This window comes from Prionailurus viverrinus, chromosome B2 (genome assembly GCF_022837055.1).
Source record: "Prionailurus viverrinus isolate Anna chromosome B2, UM_Priviv_1.0, whole genome shotgun sequence".
Lineage (NCBI taxonomy): Eukaryota > Metazoa > Chordata > Mammalia > Carnivora > Felidae > Prionailurus > Prionailurus viverrinus.
This window is the reverse complement of record NC_062565.1, coordinates 113,724,886-113,743,311: the sequence shown is the minus strand read 5'-3', so window position 1 is coordinate 113,743,311 and position 18,426 is coordinate 113,724,886. Positions and strand designations below refer to the sequence as shown.

Genomic DNA, 18,426 nt, shown 5'->3' with positions numbered 1-18,426 from the left:
TTCTGCCCCTCCCCCACTCCTCACTCACGGGCATGCACATGTCCTCTCTCTCCCTCTCTCAAAATAAACAAACATTAAAAAGAAAGAAAGAAAAAAAGCGTAAGATGGTAGAGGCTTTTATGCTAATACTATAGACAGATTTACTCTTATCAATAATCCAAAATGATCCCAGGAAGGTTGAAATATTCTTGGTTAGTCTGAGGCCAAAAAAGCAGTGTCAAAAGCCATAGCCCAGAGGTCAAAGGTATGGGCTGAAGAATCAGACAAGCCTGGGTTGAGTCATAGCTTAAACTACCAGTTGCAACCTTGGGCAATCAACCACTTATTTTTCAAATCCTAATATATAAAGCAAAGATAATAATATATGTGCTCTATAGGACAGTTATGAGGCTTCACTGAGACAACAGATTTCACACACTTAGCATAGAGCTTAGCACAGAGAACAATGAACAGCATTTGCAGTGAGTATTCGCGTTTTGTCTTTGTTAGATCTGTGACTTAGGTTGGCCTGGTTCTGTCAGTTACAGCAGAGGACCCAATTCCCTGACCAACCCCATTCCTGTCTGTTCCTTTCAAAAGAGAGGGAGAAAGTACCACCTGGTACCTAGAGAGCCATTTCTCGTATGCCTTTGGTCCCTCATACAAGATTGTGTATGCAAGCTAAGGGGCTTTTTTTGTTTTTAAATTCTCCCATCTGACTTCAAAGACTTATCCTTCCAAAGAATATGAGCTATAGTCACAGTTTATGATGTCATATTTGCTGTAGCATTTTGTTTTAGTTGCTGAAATATTCACAACCTCAGTTATTGCTTAGATCTTAAAAGAATTACAAGGGGAAGTCAAACTCCATTCTTCAGTAAAACCAGAACTGGGAATAGTCCCACTGGGCAATAAAAACATGAAAAGCTAAAAATACATCTATCTTTAGATCATAAAGCTTACAAAGTTAATCCAGATTCTTAATTTGACTAGGACCCTATCCTGATGCAGTTTGTTTTGTTTTAATTCTAGAGAGAGAGTGTGAGCAGGGAGGAGGCACAGAGGGAGAGAGAGAATCTTAAGCAGGCTTCATGCTCAGCCTGGAGCCAGTCTTGGGGCTCAATTCCATGACCCTTGGATAATGACCTGAGCCGAAATCAAGAGTTGGATGCTCAACTGACTGAGTCACTCAGGCACTCCGGGGTATTTTTAAAGTAAGCTACTTAGCCACATTTTAATCTCTGTACATCTCTAGCCATGGATTTTTAAACTTGTACTTAAGTACACTATTATACTGTAGTATTGCCTCAAATCCAAGATGTACCTTTTTTTTTTTTCTTTTTAACTCTAGAAATTGGGATGTCTTATGATCAATGGATAAAGTTCTGTTGTGGTGATTCTTTTCCTTAAAAACTGATCTTAGGGGTGCCTTGGTTGGGTAAGCATCTGACTCTTCATTTTGGCTCAGGTCATGATCTCACGGTTAGTGAGATTGAGCCCTGATCTCACTTTTAGCACAGAGCCTGCTTAGGATTCTCTCCCTCCCTCTCTCTCTGCCTCTGTCCCACTCCTACTTTTTCGCTCTCAAAATAGGTAAACTTAAGAAAAAAAAAACAAAACCAAAAAAAAAAAAAACCTGATCTTAAACCAACACTGTCTCTTGCAATTGATGGTCTTACTTATGGAAATTGCTTTGTGATGTGACCTAATGATGTAATGATTGGAAAAGGAACAAGTTGATTATAAAAAGAAGATAACCCAAAAGACTTAAGATTTATGATACATATCATATGTACATGTGGGTCATTAGAGCCATCAATCTAGTTAACATTTGGCCTTTTTTAATGTTTGAACAAAACATCCTCCTCGTTAGTATAGTGGTGAGTATCCCTGCCTGTCATAATGTTTGAACATTACTTTAAAAGTCCCTCAGATTTATTCAAATTATGATGAATTATCATGTTTGTAATAGTACAATATCCCAATGAGACCAAAAATCCTCTCCAACTAGTTCTCAGAAACCTCTTGTCTCACTCTCATGGCACTTCCTTATTTTGAGGGTCCTTGTGAATAGCTAGAGTGACAGTCACACCTATAATTGTCAGGCTATAGAATCACATTAGCATGTGCTACCACATGTCATTCGAAACTTAACATGTACAGACAGTGCTTGGTACACAGTAGTTATTCAATAAATACCTTCTGGCTCACTGATGGGAAATACAAAAGTGTGTTTTAATTACTGTTGAACTATATTTCTAGGCCCAAAATGGAGCTACTCCTACCCAAGTGCTACATGAGCAGATGGGCCTTCAGATAACTTTTGAGTCCCTATAAATGTTCCACTTGACTAGAGATGTGGTATATCCAGATAGTCAATCCCCCAATGCCAAGCCAACTCTGGGCCTTCTCACCCTGAACAAGATTGATTATGTAACCCTGCCAATCAGGTATTTTCCATTTTTCTCTTCCCTGTTCTTTATCCTATAAAATCTTCCTTTTGCCCCATTTTGCAGTTCTCCAAAAGGAGACTGCCTCATGAAGTGTTAAATAAAGTTTCTATCACTTAAATTGTTTTCTTTAATCGTTTTCTGACATTGGGCATACATACAGCTTTTAACATTTGGGGAAAACCAAATTTCTAATAATGTCACCATTTTCCTTTTATCCTATGAAAAATCCCTTGAATTAATTTTGGGATTAACTTTTACATAATTAAAAGCCACTAATAAATCAAACTTTAAAAGTTATTTTCCTCCTGGGCCATAAAAACTATTTTTTTTTTCTGTTTTGTGAGCAAACATGAAAGCTACCACACTTAAAGGCAGAACACCACTTTCACAGAACATTGTATCAGAGATGGGAAACAGTTGTTAAAAAGAAACATCAGGCTCAAAATGGAGTCACTTGTGCAAGACCCACATAGGCAACCAAGACTTAATATCTAACCAAACTGCAGTGACCTTTAACCAGTCAATCTGGAATTAACCAATCAGTGCCAGTGAGGCCATCTGCATGACAGACCCCCACCCTTTCCCCAAAGGAAGGTGACCTTGCCTGAAACAATTCATTTTTTGTTAGAAACTTCCTTTTGCAGCCCCCTTCTGCCTATAAAAGCCTTTCATTTTGTATACCTTCTTGGAGCTCCTTTCTATTTGCTAGATAGGATTCTGCCCATTTCATGAGTGGTTGAATAAAGCCAATTTGATCTTTAAATTTACTTAGTTGAACTTTGTTTTTTAACACAGCAAAATGTGATGTCAATAGCTAATGATGTGAAACATTTATCAAGGACCAATTAACTTCAAATGACCAAAATTATAGACAACAATCACCTTTAGGAACTATGACACCCCTTAGCAACTATGTCGCAAGTTGTTTTGCAAATATTTTAATCAATTAATTGGAAAAATAACAGCCCATATGTAACAGGGAAGGAAAAAAATGTAAGGAAAAACCAAAAAGGACGAGAAAGGGAGGAAAGGAGGAAGAAAGTGGATTTATCTTAAACTATTTAATCCAAATTAAAAATAAAAATTCCTGATCTCTAAAATGGTTTACATTCCAAAAAAGGAAAAGAAATTCTTTGAATGCTGACATTACAACAGGCACAGAATCAGCTGCTAGATCTTAAAATAAGAATTACTTCTATGCCTATTGTCCACAAATCATGACTCAAAAGCAAACTTCAAATACTACTAAATCCATTTCCTTATTTGTTACTTAACTCCATCAGAGCTAATAGAAGATGCAATGATCACAGAACTTATAGACAGGAGGAACAAAGTGATCTGGTTTTGCTCATATTTTACCCACATACAGACAGAAATTAGAAAAACTATATACTTAATTTTTCAAAACTAAAATAATGTAAGAAACCTCACACTTTTCCCCTTAATAGCATAACTGACATGAATAAACACATTCTTTTTTTAAAAAATTCTTTTCTTACGTTTGGCCCAATAGCTTCAGGAACTAAAATAATCTCTTCTAGGCTTTATTGAAGAAGGAGGGATATGTGCACAATTTCTATAGCATCAAAAGAAAGTTTCATTGAGGTAGGTACAGAGGATTTCTCATCAGGAAGCATGTATATGCTTATCACATATACAGGTGATGTTTTAAAAACCCTCTACAAATGTTTTTGAGTTACAAGATGTATGACACATTCTAGCTTATTATCCCAGGTTCAATGTACTATTATTTGGAGCTCTTGTATTTGCACTTTTCTAAGAACCACGGTTAAGAATAAAAGGCAGAGGAAACTGATCACTTCCTGTCTCCAAATAATGTCAAACCCGCCTATGCTGAACTGATATACAAGCTCAGATAAACACTATTTTCAGGCAAGCTGTGAATTATATTAAATGACTCTGAAAGAGAAAAAGAAAAGCCACGGCTTAAATTGTTAGTAAAGGAAGGCCTTGCTTGAAATTCATGTCAACTTTCCATTCTGCAAAGCAACTCATCCACATAGAAATAGTCAAAAAAAGGACTTCATTTAATTAGTGATATTTAGACTTCTGCATAGAAAAAGGTTACAAAGTAATGCAAAAAAGACTAGGTACAATAATTTTAAAACAAATATTTAAAAGTATAATTTTGTATAATGTTTAACATTCTCATGTTTATTGCTTTCTCCACACAGCAGAGAAATGAAGTGCGTAATAATACATGCTGTGTCTTTACCTTTCAAACATAAAATCTCACGTGCTCAATTTCAATGTATTAAGAGATTATTTTGTCATTAAAAATTAAAAAAAACACCGTTATGCAGCACTAGTCTAGGCATGAACAAAAAATAATTTATGTACATCCCACTGCATACATTCATCTTGATTTGGGATCAAATGCAATCATGAGCTTGACAAAGAGCATTTAAAAATCGTGGCTTTTCTCTTCCCAATGCTCTCTCCCTGTCTCGTCACCTCCAGAAATGCAGCTTTTCCCAAAGGGCGACAAGAATAGGTATTACACATTATCAGGACAAAATGAAGAGGATAAATACGTAAAAACAGTCCAAATGAAACAATAAATTAACCTAAACTTTTACACACTGGAGAGTTTTCAAGTTGGCATGAATCAAATAGCTTCTGGGGGGCACATGGTAGGCAAGTGCTTCTAGGTGCACTCTATGTATGGTTTTACATAAAGAAGCACCAAATTTTGAGCCGTGGAAAAAAAGTGCCTGGGGGCTTGCAGGCAGGGCAGAAATGGCTGTTAATCTGAGCACTGATGGAATAATTGCTTATACCAATGCATTGCTAAATGCCACCATTTGGCAGGCAAGTCTGTACAAAGAAAGAAAACTAAGATAAAACTAGGTCTTTCAACTTGAAAATTATTTTCAGCAATCCTTTTGGCCAACAAAAACCTCTTGGTTTCAACAGAGTACTCTTCGCTGGCATTTTATTAAAATGTCTGCAGCCTAATACAAGACTTCTGTCCCTTTCCTGTCTTAACCTAACCTCTATGATCTTCTTTACTTGTGCAATGTTAATCTGTTCACAAGAAAACTTTACTAGCTCAGGCACTTATGAAACACAAATATTTTTTTTTTCCATCTAGTTTCAAGAGAATCCAGTCAGGGCTTTTTTTTTTTTCTTCCCCAATTCAGACATACTGATGCACTCCTGGATGGTACAGTCCATATATTTCCCAGGAAACTTCTAAATGAGAACAAGTGTGAAGTTTTCAAAAGTTGCTGATGTCAGTTACCAAGCTGCCTTCAACAAAACAAGAGAGAAAAGATAATACCACATTTCCACTTGTGAGGTTTGTGTCTCAAATAGCTTTATTGTTCCTTTGTGGATCTGTAGACATCTGTATGGCTACTTTCAGGGTGCAGAGGTTTAAGCTGACTCTGAAATGAAGGACATTCAGTTACTATTGCAAAAAGTTCAATGCAAACTTAAAAAGCTCCCACTTCTGTCCCCCAGGGTCGGTAAGGTTTACTGTTTGTTCCGCCGCCGCTGGTCTGCTGAGGGCTGGAGGTGGCTGACACCGTTAGGGGCGGGCTGATGGCGGTGGCGGCTGCCACTGCTGCAGCTGCGTTCGGGGGGAGCATGGGGAAGGCCCCCGCGAAGGACAGAGGGAAGCTGTGCGCGGCTGCGGTGGCTGCTGCAGCGGCCGCGTGGACAGTGGCCGAGAGGGACAAGAGAGAGGTGGACAGAGGTGGCACGCAGGGGGCAACGCTGCCCGTTGACGGCATCCGAAGGGCAGAATCGGCGTGGGCAAACGTGGCCGTGAGCAGGGCGGAGCCGTGGGCAGGAGGCACTTCTGAAGCCGTGGAGAGGCGACAAGGCGTTGACTCGGAGGCGTGGAGTCCGTTGGGTTGGAGCAGGGCAGCGGGGAGATGGTGGAAGGCCGCCGCCCAGTGGTGCGGGTGCAGGGGGTGATGGTGGTGGGCCAGTGAGGACGTCATGGCCGCCGCCTCCCGCTGCGAGGCGCACGTGCTGAGATGAGAGACCAGTCGTACCCGCAGGGGATCCGAGGAGTCCAGGCCCTCCACGGAGCTCAGATACCTGGCCACCTCCGTTAAGCACTCCCGGAATCCAATGCTCATGAAGTCCATGGCAAGAGCATGTGCGTCAAAGTAGCCTAGAAGGGGGTTTGAGTGAAGTGGGGGCCAGGGCAGGGAGTGAGAGAAAACGGCACAATTACTGTGAGTAAACACCAACTGTGCTCCTCTCGGCGCTGCAGAAGATTCAAGCGGGATGACGACCCTTTCTGAAAATGTTGCCAGTTATTTATGGTTGTAACTTCTGCAGAAGAAAGTACACTTTGCAATTCACATGTGTGACAAGGCTGGCAATGCTATATACTACAGTTGTTCTTGCAACCAAATACTACGGTGGGGAAAAAAATTAAGAACATCCGTGTTTCAAACACTTCCATAAAAAACCAGGAGGGGATGTCTCTCCTTTTGTACAGTGGGATAGTGAAATTCCCTCGTAAACTTTTGCACGGAAGTACCGAGTTTCAGTCTCTTTGTCTCTGTCACATGAGGTGGAGATTAAAGGGTTTATCCGAAACATCCTCACTATTGGCATTTGTCACAGAGATATGAAATGTATCTTAGCAGCTTGAAGACCTTCTTTAAAAATATGCTAGAATCTCTTAATAAACTCAACAATGCTTTTTGACTCAGTGGTTTTTTTTTTTTTTTTCAAAGTGAAAACATCTTGTCGTTAGTTTGTAACAAAAAGATTTGATGAAAACAAAATGACTTTTTAAAAATCTTGGTTACTAATTTGAAGATCTTACTTTTCTATCATGCAATATCAGGCTGCTTTACTGATATGAGATTACTATACCTCTTTACTTTTCTTAAATTTAAATATATATTTCCTTCAGTAGTTAGCTTACATTTTCCTGGCATCTACCCAGGAAAAAGATGTGCATTAATTTTTCAGTGTGTATGCATGCACAGCCCACATCGAAGGTCACTACTGTAAAAATGGCTGGAGCTGGGTCACATTTAGAAGAATCCCTTTTTATCCACTGATAATACACTGGACAGAAAATAATAAAGTATTTTTATTAATAGTGCCAATTTAGGGGCGCCTGGGTGGCTCAGTCGGTTAAGCGTCCGACTTCAGCTCAGGTCACGATCTCGCGGTCCGCGAGTTCGAGCCCCGCGTCAGGCTCTGGGCTGATGGCTCAGAGCCTGAGCCTGCTTCCAATTCTGTGTCTCCCTCTCTTTCTGCCCCTCCCCCATTCATGCTCTGTCTCTCTCTGTCTCAAAAATAAATCAACGTTAAAAAAAAATTAAAAAAAAAATAGTGCCAATTTAGGATAGAATAATAATAATCAGACAATTGGGGAAATGTCACCACTTTGTATATGTGCTGCCGAAGCGAGCACGAAATGTCACCACTTTGAATGGGTGACCTCTAATATGTACAGATGCATCTTTTTTCAGATTCTTTCTCATTTGTAACTTTTTTTTTTAGCTATTTTCAAATTAAAAATTTACTCAGTTTTGGGATATGGGTATATCTAAATGAGAAATACCACAAAGTTATTTTCGTCTAAGGCATTTATATTATCTTTTTCATGTTTCTGTAGATCAAAGTATTACCTGTTTCATTTATCATCCACTAAAACTTAAACCATCTTATTCTGTAATCAAAGCATTTGGAAAATAGTATTCACAATATTCACAGTCCTAAATAAAGTTAGAATATCAACAGAAATTTGGAAGTCCCAAAAACACATCTGAGGCAAAAAATACACCATGAAAACAGTAAAAACAGCACAAAGCAGATATAAGAGAATATCATGCAATGTGGGAGATCAGCAACAAAAACAGTTAGCATCCCAGAACTTCAGCTTAGTTAGCAACAAAGTCCCTGGGATTAAGAGGGAAAGCTCTTCCTGAAGATGACACCTCCGTGGACAGATTTCACATGAGGACCCTCAGGGTTCATTGCAGGGCATTGCAGGCTTCTAATTTTCATGAGGTAAGGAGGGAGGAAATCAACAGAAGTCAGAGTCCAGAAATGCAGAGGGATCTAGAAATTTAGGTTCCTCTGTAAATTCTCTCTAGAAGCTACCTCAATACCAAGATAGACTATAAAGAATGGAACAACATAATTGGAGCCCCAGGAGCTTCCAAGAATTTTCATGAGCGGGTACAAGTTGATCGAAAGTTGTGGTTTGCCAGCTGTATGTTGTTATACGTGGCTGAGTTCTCTGTTGCATATTAAGGAGTATCAATTGTGTAATTCCTATTATGTTGCTGAACGCAGAGGGAAATGGCGACCAACAGCTGTCTCCTGGGAATAGATATTGGGCCAATAATAAAAGCACACGGGGCCATTCCACACCACTTCCTTCATGCCATCACTGTTATGCAGCTTTAAGTGAATAAACTCACAACAACCTTGTGAGGTAGACACTATGGCTGTCATTTTGCAGATGAGAAAACGGGCTCAGCAAGGGTGAGTAGTTTACCTAGGGTCACAGAGCTAATATATGGCTGATCGAGGATTTGAAACCAGGCAACCCAACTGCAGAGTCTATGCCCTTCACCACTGGGAGGCCCCTACAGCAGTTGTGAGTCTTTGATGATGTGAGATCACATTGCCCGCCCCTCCTGTTTAAGGCCCACATTTTCTCCTATGGGATGACCTCTCTAATGACTTGGCAGTCAGGCGACTTGTGTGGAGCTTGCTTGGAAATGTCTGTTCATAAACTATTCTGGGATGAATTTTAGGACTGTTCAGGTAGCCAAGAATAGCAACCAAGAATGGAACTTAGTTTTTATAATAAGGCATAAGAACAATATTACTCTTTAGAAGTATAGCTCATGCCAAATATTTGAAACCCTGATAAGAATTCTTGGCCTTGTGGTGAACAACACCAAGGGAGGCAGAGCAATCAAAAAGCTGTTCCTGCACCATCACTAATTCAACCAGTCTTCTACATCTGAGGTAGCAGGTGCAGAGACAAAATCATGGGGCTGGAGGTGCTTTAGAGCTCAGAGTGCTAGTGTAGGCCTCACAGTACTGCAGAGCACTTCTGCCTTGGGTTAAAGGTCAAGCAGCAGCCAAGCTGGGCTGGATCACTGGCTTCTACGATTTCATCCAGTTCTCTATTATGTAAGAACTTTTACATCCTATTCTGAGGGTTACATTTTAATGATTAGAAATCACAATTCCATACCCATTCAGGATGGTTTCTAGAGAAGGTGGGCTTCTCTTTAAAGTGTTTACTTCCCACCTAAAAGATTGTGAAGGCCAGTGCTGATGTTTTGTTTTTTAAGTTTACTTATTTTGAGAGAGAGAGAGAGAACGAACGAACGAACAAACAGGGGAGGGGCAGAAAGAGAGGGAGAGAGAGAATCCCAGGCAGCTTCCACACCATCAGTGAGGAGCCCAATGTGGGGCTTGAACCCATGTACTGTGAGATCAGGACCCAAGCCAAAACCAAGAGTTGGACACTTAACCAACTGAGTCATCCAGGCACCCCCAGGGCTGATGTTCTAAAGGGCTTCAGGGGCGCCTGGGTGGCTCAGTCGGTTGAGCATCTGACTTTGGCTCAGGTCATGATCTCACAGCTTGTGAGTTCGAGCCCCGCATCAGGCTCTGTGCTGACAACTCAGAGCCTGAGGCCTGCTTCTGCTTCTGTGTCTCCCTCTCTCTCTGCCTGTAACCTACTCACATTCTCTCTCTCAAAAATAAATATTAAAAAAAATTAAAAAATAAATAAATAAAGGGCTTCAGCAGTATGGGCATACTGGAGTTAAGTACTAAAGTACTTCTATACCAATTGGTAAATAGCTACTTCCCTCCAATGTTTTGCCTCTGCTCTGATCTAGGGCAAACTGTGATACTATGTGATAAAAAGCTAATGCTGAGCAGAGAAGCCTCCAGGATGGAGGGAAGCACTTAGCCCCTGGTGGTACCTTCTCCCAACTCAGTTGTCAAATGTACTGAGTAACAAAAACACTCTTGGTTAAGGTGAATAGCAAAGGCTTGCTTGAAGGCTAAAAACAATACAAAAGGGCAAAATCAAGTCTCAGTAACATGTGAGAAGAAGGATAATAAAATGTGAATAAATTATTACAGCTTTCAGGATCTCAAGTCTATTTTCAATATAACATGAGGGTCCATCCCTGACCTCTGGATGATTCTAGTACAGAAGATATCTCTCCAGGGCACTGGGCCGGGGGCACCTATTCCTGTTTGCTCTCTGCAGGAATGACTGAGTTTCCAGTCCAGAGAATTACTACCTACACTTCAAATGTTCTGTCTGGTCCAAACCCAAGACCAGCCAAAATCTGAAAACAATGAAAACAATTCTTAAGTCAATTCCTTTGAAATAGTTGTACTGTATTGAGTCCCAGCCTTGATCTAATGGAGTCTGGGGAAAGGGAAAGAAGAAGAGAAAAAGATTGCCTTTAACCTCCTGTTTATGTTTGGATGTTTGTGTGTTTGTTTTGTCTTTCTGTACAGATTCCAGCATGTGCTTCTGAGGTCCCAAACAAATCTCTGACCAGGCTGCTGTGAATGAAGCTTTACTCCCACAGTATTATGAAAGCAAACACAAGCCCAGGGTCAAGTGCTTCTTTTGTTCCAGAAGTTCTTTCCCACGAGTTCAATCCTGCCATTAGCATTGATTTCCACAGCTTTAATCTGGGACCTCCTATCTCAGCTTGTTAAAGAACTGTTCAACTATGACTTTCCTATAATCTTAGGGGAGGGGAATGAAAAGAGAAAGGCGGAAAGGGGGTAAAAATGAAGTCACCTACTTACCTTTACCCCCAGTTGCCTGAAGCATCTTTAAATGATCTACTGTCATTTGCAGTATTTCGGCTTTCTCTAACTTCGCAGATCCCTGCATAAACAAATCATGAAGTCTTATAAGTCCTATGGAAACTGACTTGGAACATTTTACACTGGATTTTCAATTTTTCTTCTCACTAGAAAAGTCTAAATTTAATTTTTTTCATAGAAAAATCTGAATTCTTTGCAAGCTTTACATGCAAACAATAATTATTATGTCATACCTAATGACAGATATTTGCCAATTTATCATTTAAAGACTAAAAGGCATAACAAATAATTTTTTAATCATATGATTAAACTATACTCCAAAGATCACTCCACTAAAACTATTACACTGCAAAAATGTCAAATCCTGTATCCAATCTCTACCCTATATTGGGGGACATTCAACAGTCTAGATCAGCTGAATCCAACTCTGAAGGTTAAGGAAATAGGATCTTAGAAAATCAGATTTTTCAAAAATAAAAAGTCCTAGTAAGCCTTTAAGATACACCCCTGGTAAGGAGAACCAAAATCAAAAAAGGGAAGACTTAAGGTTTTTTGGGGTTTTTTTTTCCAAAAATTACCAGCAGGTGTCACTGTGAATTCCAAGTTCATAAACAAGAAAGCATAATTTACTCCTACCTAGTAAGCATCAGAAATGCTTAAAGATTATTTGAACCCTTTAGAACAGTTCTTAATAAAATGCCTTGGGAATATATTTATACGTTCTACTTTTCAAAATAAGGCAACCTCTAGAAACCAACCAAAATACAAATGTGCCACCTTGAACTGCCTCAGAGGACTCTGGGTAGCTTCTAATTTCCTGGAAAAACTAAATAATTAAATCAATGTGTCTTTCTCAAAAGGAAACTGAAGTTTTATTCAAGTTCCCATGCTCTACTTTTTTGTGAAAATTATCAGCACCCTGTACATGGTGAGAGTGCCAGAGTCATTGAAACCGCTAGAAAGAACACTCTTCTAATCACACCGTAACAGGGCCAGCTCGCCAGGGTTGGTAGCCAAGCCTGGCAAATGGGAAAGCCTGTGTTTATGGTAACTAACTGCCAAACAACTGAGGTTAGCTTTTAAGGTTTAAGTCGACATTTAAGAAAAAAAAAATCTAACAAACTGATGGGAAAAATACTCACCAAATAACTGCAGACATTTCGGTACCCAAAGTGAAAACAGTGATTACTGATGTTTTCATTTTCAGCCCATTGTCATTGAAAATGTTACTAATCAAAACTACAATTTCCACCTTACATTTAGCTTACCAAAGTCGGTTTCAGCATATAGGTATCTTTTTTTTTCTCTCACAAATGTATAATCAAGAGCCTGTTACATCTTGCACTTTTGTCAATATTCACTTTTTCCATCAAGATGTACAGGAGTTTCAGTGAAAGTAATAACAAAATTGCAGGTTCTGGATAACTGCCAAGGGCTTTTGTAGGGCTTGCTGTATAATGTTTGTAGTTCATGAAGTAAACAACAAAATGACATAAACAAACAACTGCTGTCTTATATGCTATTTGAATTAAATTGAAAGTATTTTCAACAGTGTATGATGCCATATTCTTTGAAAGATGCTCTTAGAAATCTGTGCCATTAGCCATTGTGGCAAGAGATATAAAACTTTTCTAAGAAAACAAAGGAAGATTTAAACATTTGGCTTCCTCCTTTTCTAAGTATGCCCAAAAAAAAAAAAATTTTTTTTTTTTTTTTTTGGTAAAGGAATACTTGAATTCTGAAAGAGGGAATTGTTGGCTAGTTTTATTTTTATCAAACTTCCAAAGAGATGCCCCAAATAGAACACCACTCTATTAATCTAGGGATTAAAAATGAAACCAAGTGATTTGGTAAATAAATTTTATTAGTATTACCATTCAGGAACTAGAGCTAGAAATGTTACTTCCTGGACTTTTGTTATTTTTAAAATAAAAAGCGCTTTTTTTTTTTTTAGCAGTTTACAAAAAAGTGAAATTTTGTGATATATATGTGTGTGTGTGTGTGTGTGTGTGTGTGTGTGTGTGTGTGTATTTAAAGAGTACGACATACAGCTGGGTTTTGAACAAAACCACTACTGGTCTTCATAGAAAGAACAGAGAAAGCATGAACACTGTTACCCTTAAGGGAAAATAAGCTGAAGAATGGAAATGTTTTTCAACTTCATGATGGATTATGTTTTTAATAGTTTTGCCACAACAAAGCATTTTATTGAAATAGCTGCTCTGTGCCAGATCAGGGCACATACACCATTATTTTAATGAGCTTTAACAAGAACCCACATTCCCAGATGAGAGAATCAGATTTTCTGAGTCTTTTGGTGGGGTGGTCAGGGGTGAGGGTTGCTTACTTGTTTCTCAAAAGCAGTTGGCACCAGTCGTCTCAACTCCGATAAACTGTTATTTATCCGATCTCGACGCCTTTTCTCTATTATCTATCTCAAAGAAAGCAAAACAACAACAAAAATTTATGAATACACAAATGACAAAATTACTCTTAATGGAAGAACACCACTGTTATACATTAGTCTGAATCACATGAACTAAAAAGAAAAAAAAAATCACATACCCCTCTCCTTTTCTTTCTTGCCATAATCTGAGATGTTGTTGTTGGGGAATTCGATCTAATCACAGAGCTAGTACTTTGCCTGTGAAACAGGAACAGTACATCAGGTGCTGCATTAACATAACAATGGTTTCTTCTGGGTACTTCATAGCACCCATTAAATATTGAGTGACTGCACAGCTCAGGTCTATATTATTTTATTCTTAATTCTTACTTTTCTCTTCACATACTTTGTTTTCAGCCCTTATATCTCTTTCCATGCCCCCCCTTTTTTTAAACAAGTAATCCAGACACCAAATCCATTGGCAAAAACATCCCTCAACTTTTAAGTCTTGCAGTGAAAAAATTACAGGCAGACAGAATGCGAAGTTAGAAATTAGTACTTCCTGGTGCCATTCAAAAATGTTTCTTGAAAATCAACTAATCTCTAATAGCATCCTTCCTGCACCCTCCTCGTCAGACCCACTAAACAAAGCAAAGCAATTTTAAAATAAAAGCCATGTTTAGCACCACTACCAAACAGATATAAGGTCATCACGTGTCAAACTGTTGTCCCTAGATGCAATCTTCAAAATAAACAGAAGTTATCTTACTATCTCAAAACTTCAATTAGACATATCTCACAACAGAAAAAAAAAATGTAATGTTTTGTATACTAATCTTCCAAAAGAATGCCCCAAATTAAATATGGCACTGACAGGGAAATTAAAATTACATCAACTACTAGGTAAATGTTTTAGTTTGAAAACGAAACTGTAGGTGAGTATCCCCCCCGTCTTCAAGCTAAGCTTAAATCTCTATAGGGGCTGCAATCAATCTTGAGTTTACTAATGAAAAGGTATTTTATACTGAAAGTTCAATCAATTATCACTTATAACTTTTATGATGCTTTCTAGTTTGTACATGTTTCTCTTCATAATTCGTGGATACTATGCTTCTTTATGTTCTCGAAATCTCCAGGTTCCTGTTATTTGCTTTCATTTTAGAAATGCTGCACACACCAGGTTCTTATTACCTCACCTTCTCACTTCTGGATCTTATTTCTGAATTAACTGTCTCCCTCAGTCCCACCCCATCTCAACTGGTTTCATCTTTCACAAGGCTTCTTCTGTTTTTCAGATCTCGTTTTTTTAAGACGACACACGCTTTAAAAGTAATTAAAAGATACTTTGCAAACGCTTCCTGTCAATATCTTTGCTGTTGCTGATTTCACGCTTTGGCTTGTGCTTACGAGAATAACGATGTGGAAAGAAAACCAGTATTCCAAGGGTAGGAAGAATTTTGCTCTTTGAGTGACAGCTGCAGATAAATAATTAAGGAGCTTGTGGGGATGCCAATTAGAAGCAATTATCATTTGACCCGCCTTGGCACTAAAATGCCTCGGTAATCTCCCTCTGTCACTGGAAAGTGGAGGTCTGGCTTCTGTGATCACGACTCCGATCTTTTCCAGACTTAACAGCAAGCAGTCGAAGAGATGATCTACGCCCGAAACGATCCGTCACTCACTCTCCCGTAAACCCGCTCACACACGGCCAACGGAAAGCTTAACCTCCTTAGCCTTAACATCGCAAACTCCTTTAATGTCTCCAAAAGGCAAGTCATCATTTCAGGCTCTTGAAAAATTAAAAAAAAAAATCAATCTGTTTTGCTCTTCACCTGGCCCATCCTTAAAGTGCTCCCACAGTTTCAGAGGCGGGGGCGTCGCCCGTCGCCAGCCGGTCCGCTTGCCTAACGCTGACAGCCTGGGACCCTCCCTCGCCAACTCCTGCGCAGTCTTTCAGTCGCGTCCCCTTTCCTCTCCGCCCCACCCCTGGTGTGAAAGCCGACATCCCCCGCCCCACCCCAACGCACGCTCCGTGAGCGCCCACCGCTCAAAATTTCCCGGGCAAAACTTTCCCCGCTATGTTAGGACGCCGCGGAGAGGAGCCTTGGGATTTCCAAGGAGCCGCTCGCGCACAAAGCTCCCCGACGCCTCGGGCTCCGGGCAGTCCCCGTCGAGCCCGCGCTCACCCCGAGTAATTGTTCTCGCTCCCCACGTCGATGGTCTCGTCCATGTCGCTCTCGGAGGTCGTCTCCTCGCAAGGGCGCTTCATCGCGGCGAAGACGGCGCTGGGCACAGCCCAGCCCGAGCCACCGACGCCGAGCGGGGCGCAGCGCCCTCCCTGCCTGCCTCCTCCCTTCCTCCCTCCCTCTCTGGGCCCGGGCAGGCGCGGCTCCCGCGGCGGCGCGGTCGGCTCCTCGCGGCTCTTTCCCACGCCGCAGCCGAGCTCGGCCGCAAGAACCGGCGCCGGCCACGCCCCTCCGCGCGGGCGGGGCCACCTCGCCCGCCTCCCGCGCGCAGGCCCCGGCCGCCCCGCCGGGTTCCGCCTCCTCGGGGTCGGCGTGGCCCGCGATTGGTTGGGGCGGAGGGGCGGGGCCGCGCTCGCCAATGCTCGCGGCGGAGGCTTCTGCAGAGGCGTGGGAACGCGGCCGCGCACCTGGGGTCCGGGAGCTGCGCGCGGGCGGGAGAGGCAGCGGCGGGCCTGAGCGTGAGGTTGATAGCTCCCGCTAGGGCAGCACGCGGACGTGGGCGCGAGCGCGGCGAGAGAAGGCCGCTGAGGGGCGGGCTCCGGACCTCGGGTTTCGGCCCTCCTCCTCGCCACCCCCCCACCCCCCCGCACAGTCTGACGGTGAAGTTTCTGTCTTGTGTTTAAAGAATAACTCCAAGCGCGTGGCTGAGTGTGAGCGAGCGTGTAGTGACGTTGGGAGGCGCCGTGGCTTAACCGAACCGCCCCACTCGGCCGTCCCTCGTCTGGACCAAAACTGCTGACTGGCTGACCCTGACGGTCACATTTGCCCTCTGGGGTTTTAGAAAACCTTAAATGAAAGTTGCTTTTCTCCCTGGCAACTCCCGAGGCTGCTTCCGCGGCCTCTGGGCTGTGGACAGATAAGGACGTGAGTTTCCCCGACCAGGTACTTAACCGCTGGCTGTCGGAGGGTCTGAGGTCGGCTACCATGTGACGTTCGCTTTGCTCTAAATCAGTTATTTCCATTTGGCCACAGGGGCCTTGGGTAGTAGACTCCGCTGAGTAGACCGTGAGCCGGAGTTGTGTCCCCTCCGGCGGCGGGAAAGACTAGAGCATTGGTGCAGGTATTTCAGGACACACTTTTAGCAGTTTTTCAACTTCGAGGTTTTCGGGCTTGGATTATCCGGTTGATGGCAGTTCTCCGCTCCCCTTGGTGTGTGCCGTCGCAGCGGCAGAGTTCATTAGAATCCCGAACGTGAAAAAACCGCGCTTGGAAAATCAGCTTGTTTTCTAAAGGACGAATTCGTGTCCTGTGTTCAGTGCATTAGACAGCGTGGGTTGTAAAAACGACAGAAGTGCTTGGAAAACATGTTTTTAAGCGGCTCTTCCCCTGTGTTGCGGGGCTCGGAGAGGCTACGCCGACGTGCCTCGGCGAGGGCAGGAGCTGGGCAGACCCAGAGCGAGAGGCGGCGTCGGCTCGCCCGCCCCGGCGCCGCGGGACCGGGAGGCGGGCGGCGGGTTGGTCGCGGGCGAGCCGGAGGCTCCTTGCTCCGGGACAGCTCCGTGCTTAGTGGAGAAACGGCTCTGAGAAAGGGGCGTCTGTCATTCATCACAACCCTCCGCCACGGACGGATTCCTGATTTTCTAGGGATCTGATTAGGGCGTCCCTTTGACACTCCATTCTGTCCCCACACAAGACCGGCGCGGGGCGGGGAGGAGGGGAGGAAAGGATGAGACGGGAAAAGACTGGGCCCGGGCGGGGGTTGGGCGGGGGAGAGCGGGAAGGACGTGCAGCCAGCGTGTTAAGCCCTCATTAAAACACAAAACCCCTTCCCCACACGCCCTCGTTTCTTTTGTGCTGTCCCCACCGCGGTGCCTGCAATAACCGTGTGAACAGAAATCCAAAACGTTTCATCCTGACTTCTGAAACTTAACCCCAGGCAAAGCACACAGTCGGCGGGGGCCGAGCGGGCCCTGGTGGGCTGGACCAGGTCAGCTCAGGACGCCCGGGACGCGGGGGTGGGGGGCGATGACCCCCCCCCCCCCCCGCCCAATTCGGCCGTCGGCCTCAGGGCGGAAGCCCAATCCGCGCGGGTCTCTGGGCCCGTGCTGGTCTGCAGTGGCTGAGTAGCTGGGCACGCCGAACGCAGCTGAGCCGGCCCGCATCCCTCGGGCTCTCGGACCTCCCCTGCGCCACTCAGCTCCAGATCCCCGCAGGCCTGCGGGGCTGAGCCCGACGCGCGTGCTGTCCGCCCCGCATCCAAGGAGGATGTGCCAATGACCTGTCCGCTCAGGCCACAGGTGAACGCGCTAGCAGCAGGCCTGGCGCGAACTCAGCCTTCACAACTTTCAGAGAGGGCTGCACGTCTTTCTAAAAACAAATGCCTACAGGTGCAATTAACGTTTGCCACGAGAGCAAGTAATCCCGCGCTTCTAAACGCCAGAGGCAAAACCTGAGATTGTCACTGAAAAAAAAAAAATAGAGTTCATTCTCACTATATTAATGCATTTGATTACTATAATTGTGAAAAATTGCAAAGAGGAAAATGGTTTGCTTGCAATAAAGTAGCAACTACTTATATATAGTTTTTCCATAT

At 42.8% G+C, this 18,426-nt stretch overlaps 1 protein-coding gene across 1 annotated transcript; it reads right to left on the bottom strand.

Moving 5' to 3' along the window:
* Positions 1-4,459: 4,459 nt before the first annotated feature.
* Positions 4,460-16,068, bottom strand: HEY2 (hes related family bHLH transcription factor with YRPW motif 2). Its single transcript, XM_047860405.1, has 5 exons — positions 15,834-16,068; positions 13,827-13,905; positions 13,609-13,692; positions 11,241-11,322; positions 4,460-6,579 (listed from the first exon to the last, which is right to left on the bottom strand). The coding sequence occupies exons 1-5, from the start codon at positions 15,914-15,916 to the stop codon at positions 5,891-5,893; spliced, it is 1,017 nt and encodes a 338-aa protein (XP_047716361.1). The 5' UTR covers positions 15,917-16,068; the 3' UTR covers positions 4,460-5,890.
* Between the last annotated feature and the right edge of the window lie 2,358 nt (positions 16,069-18,426).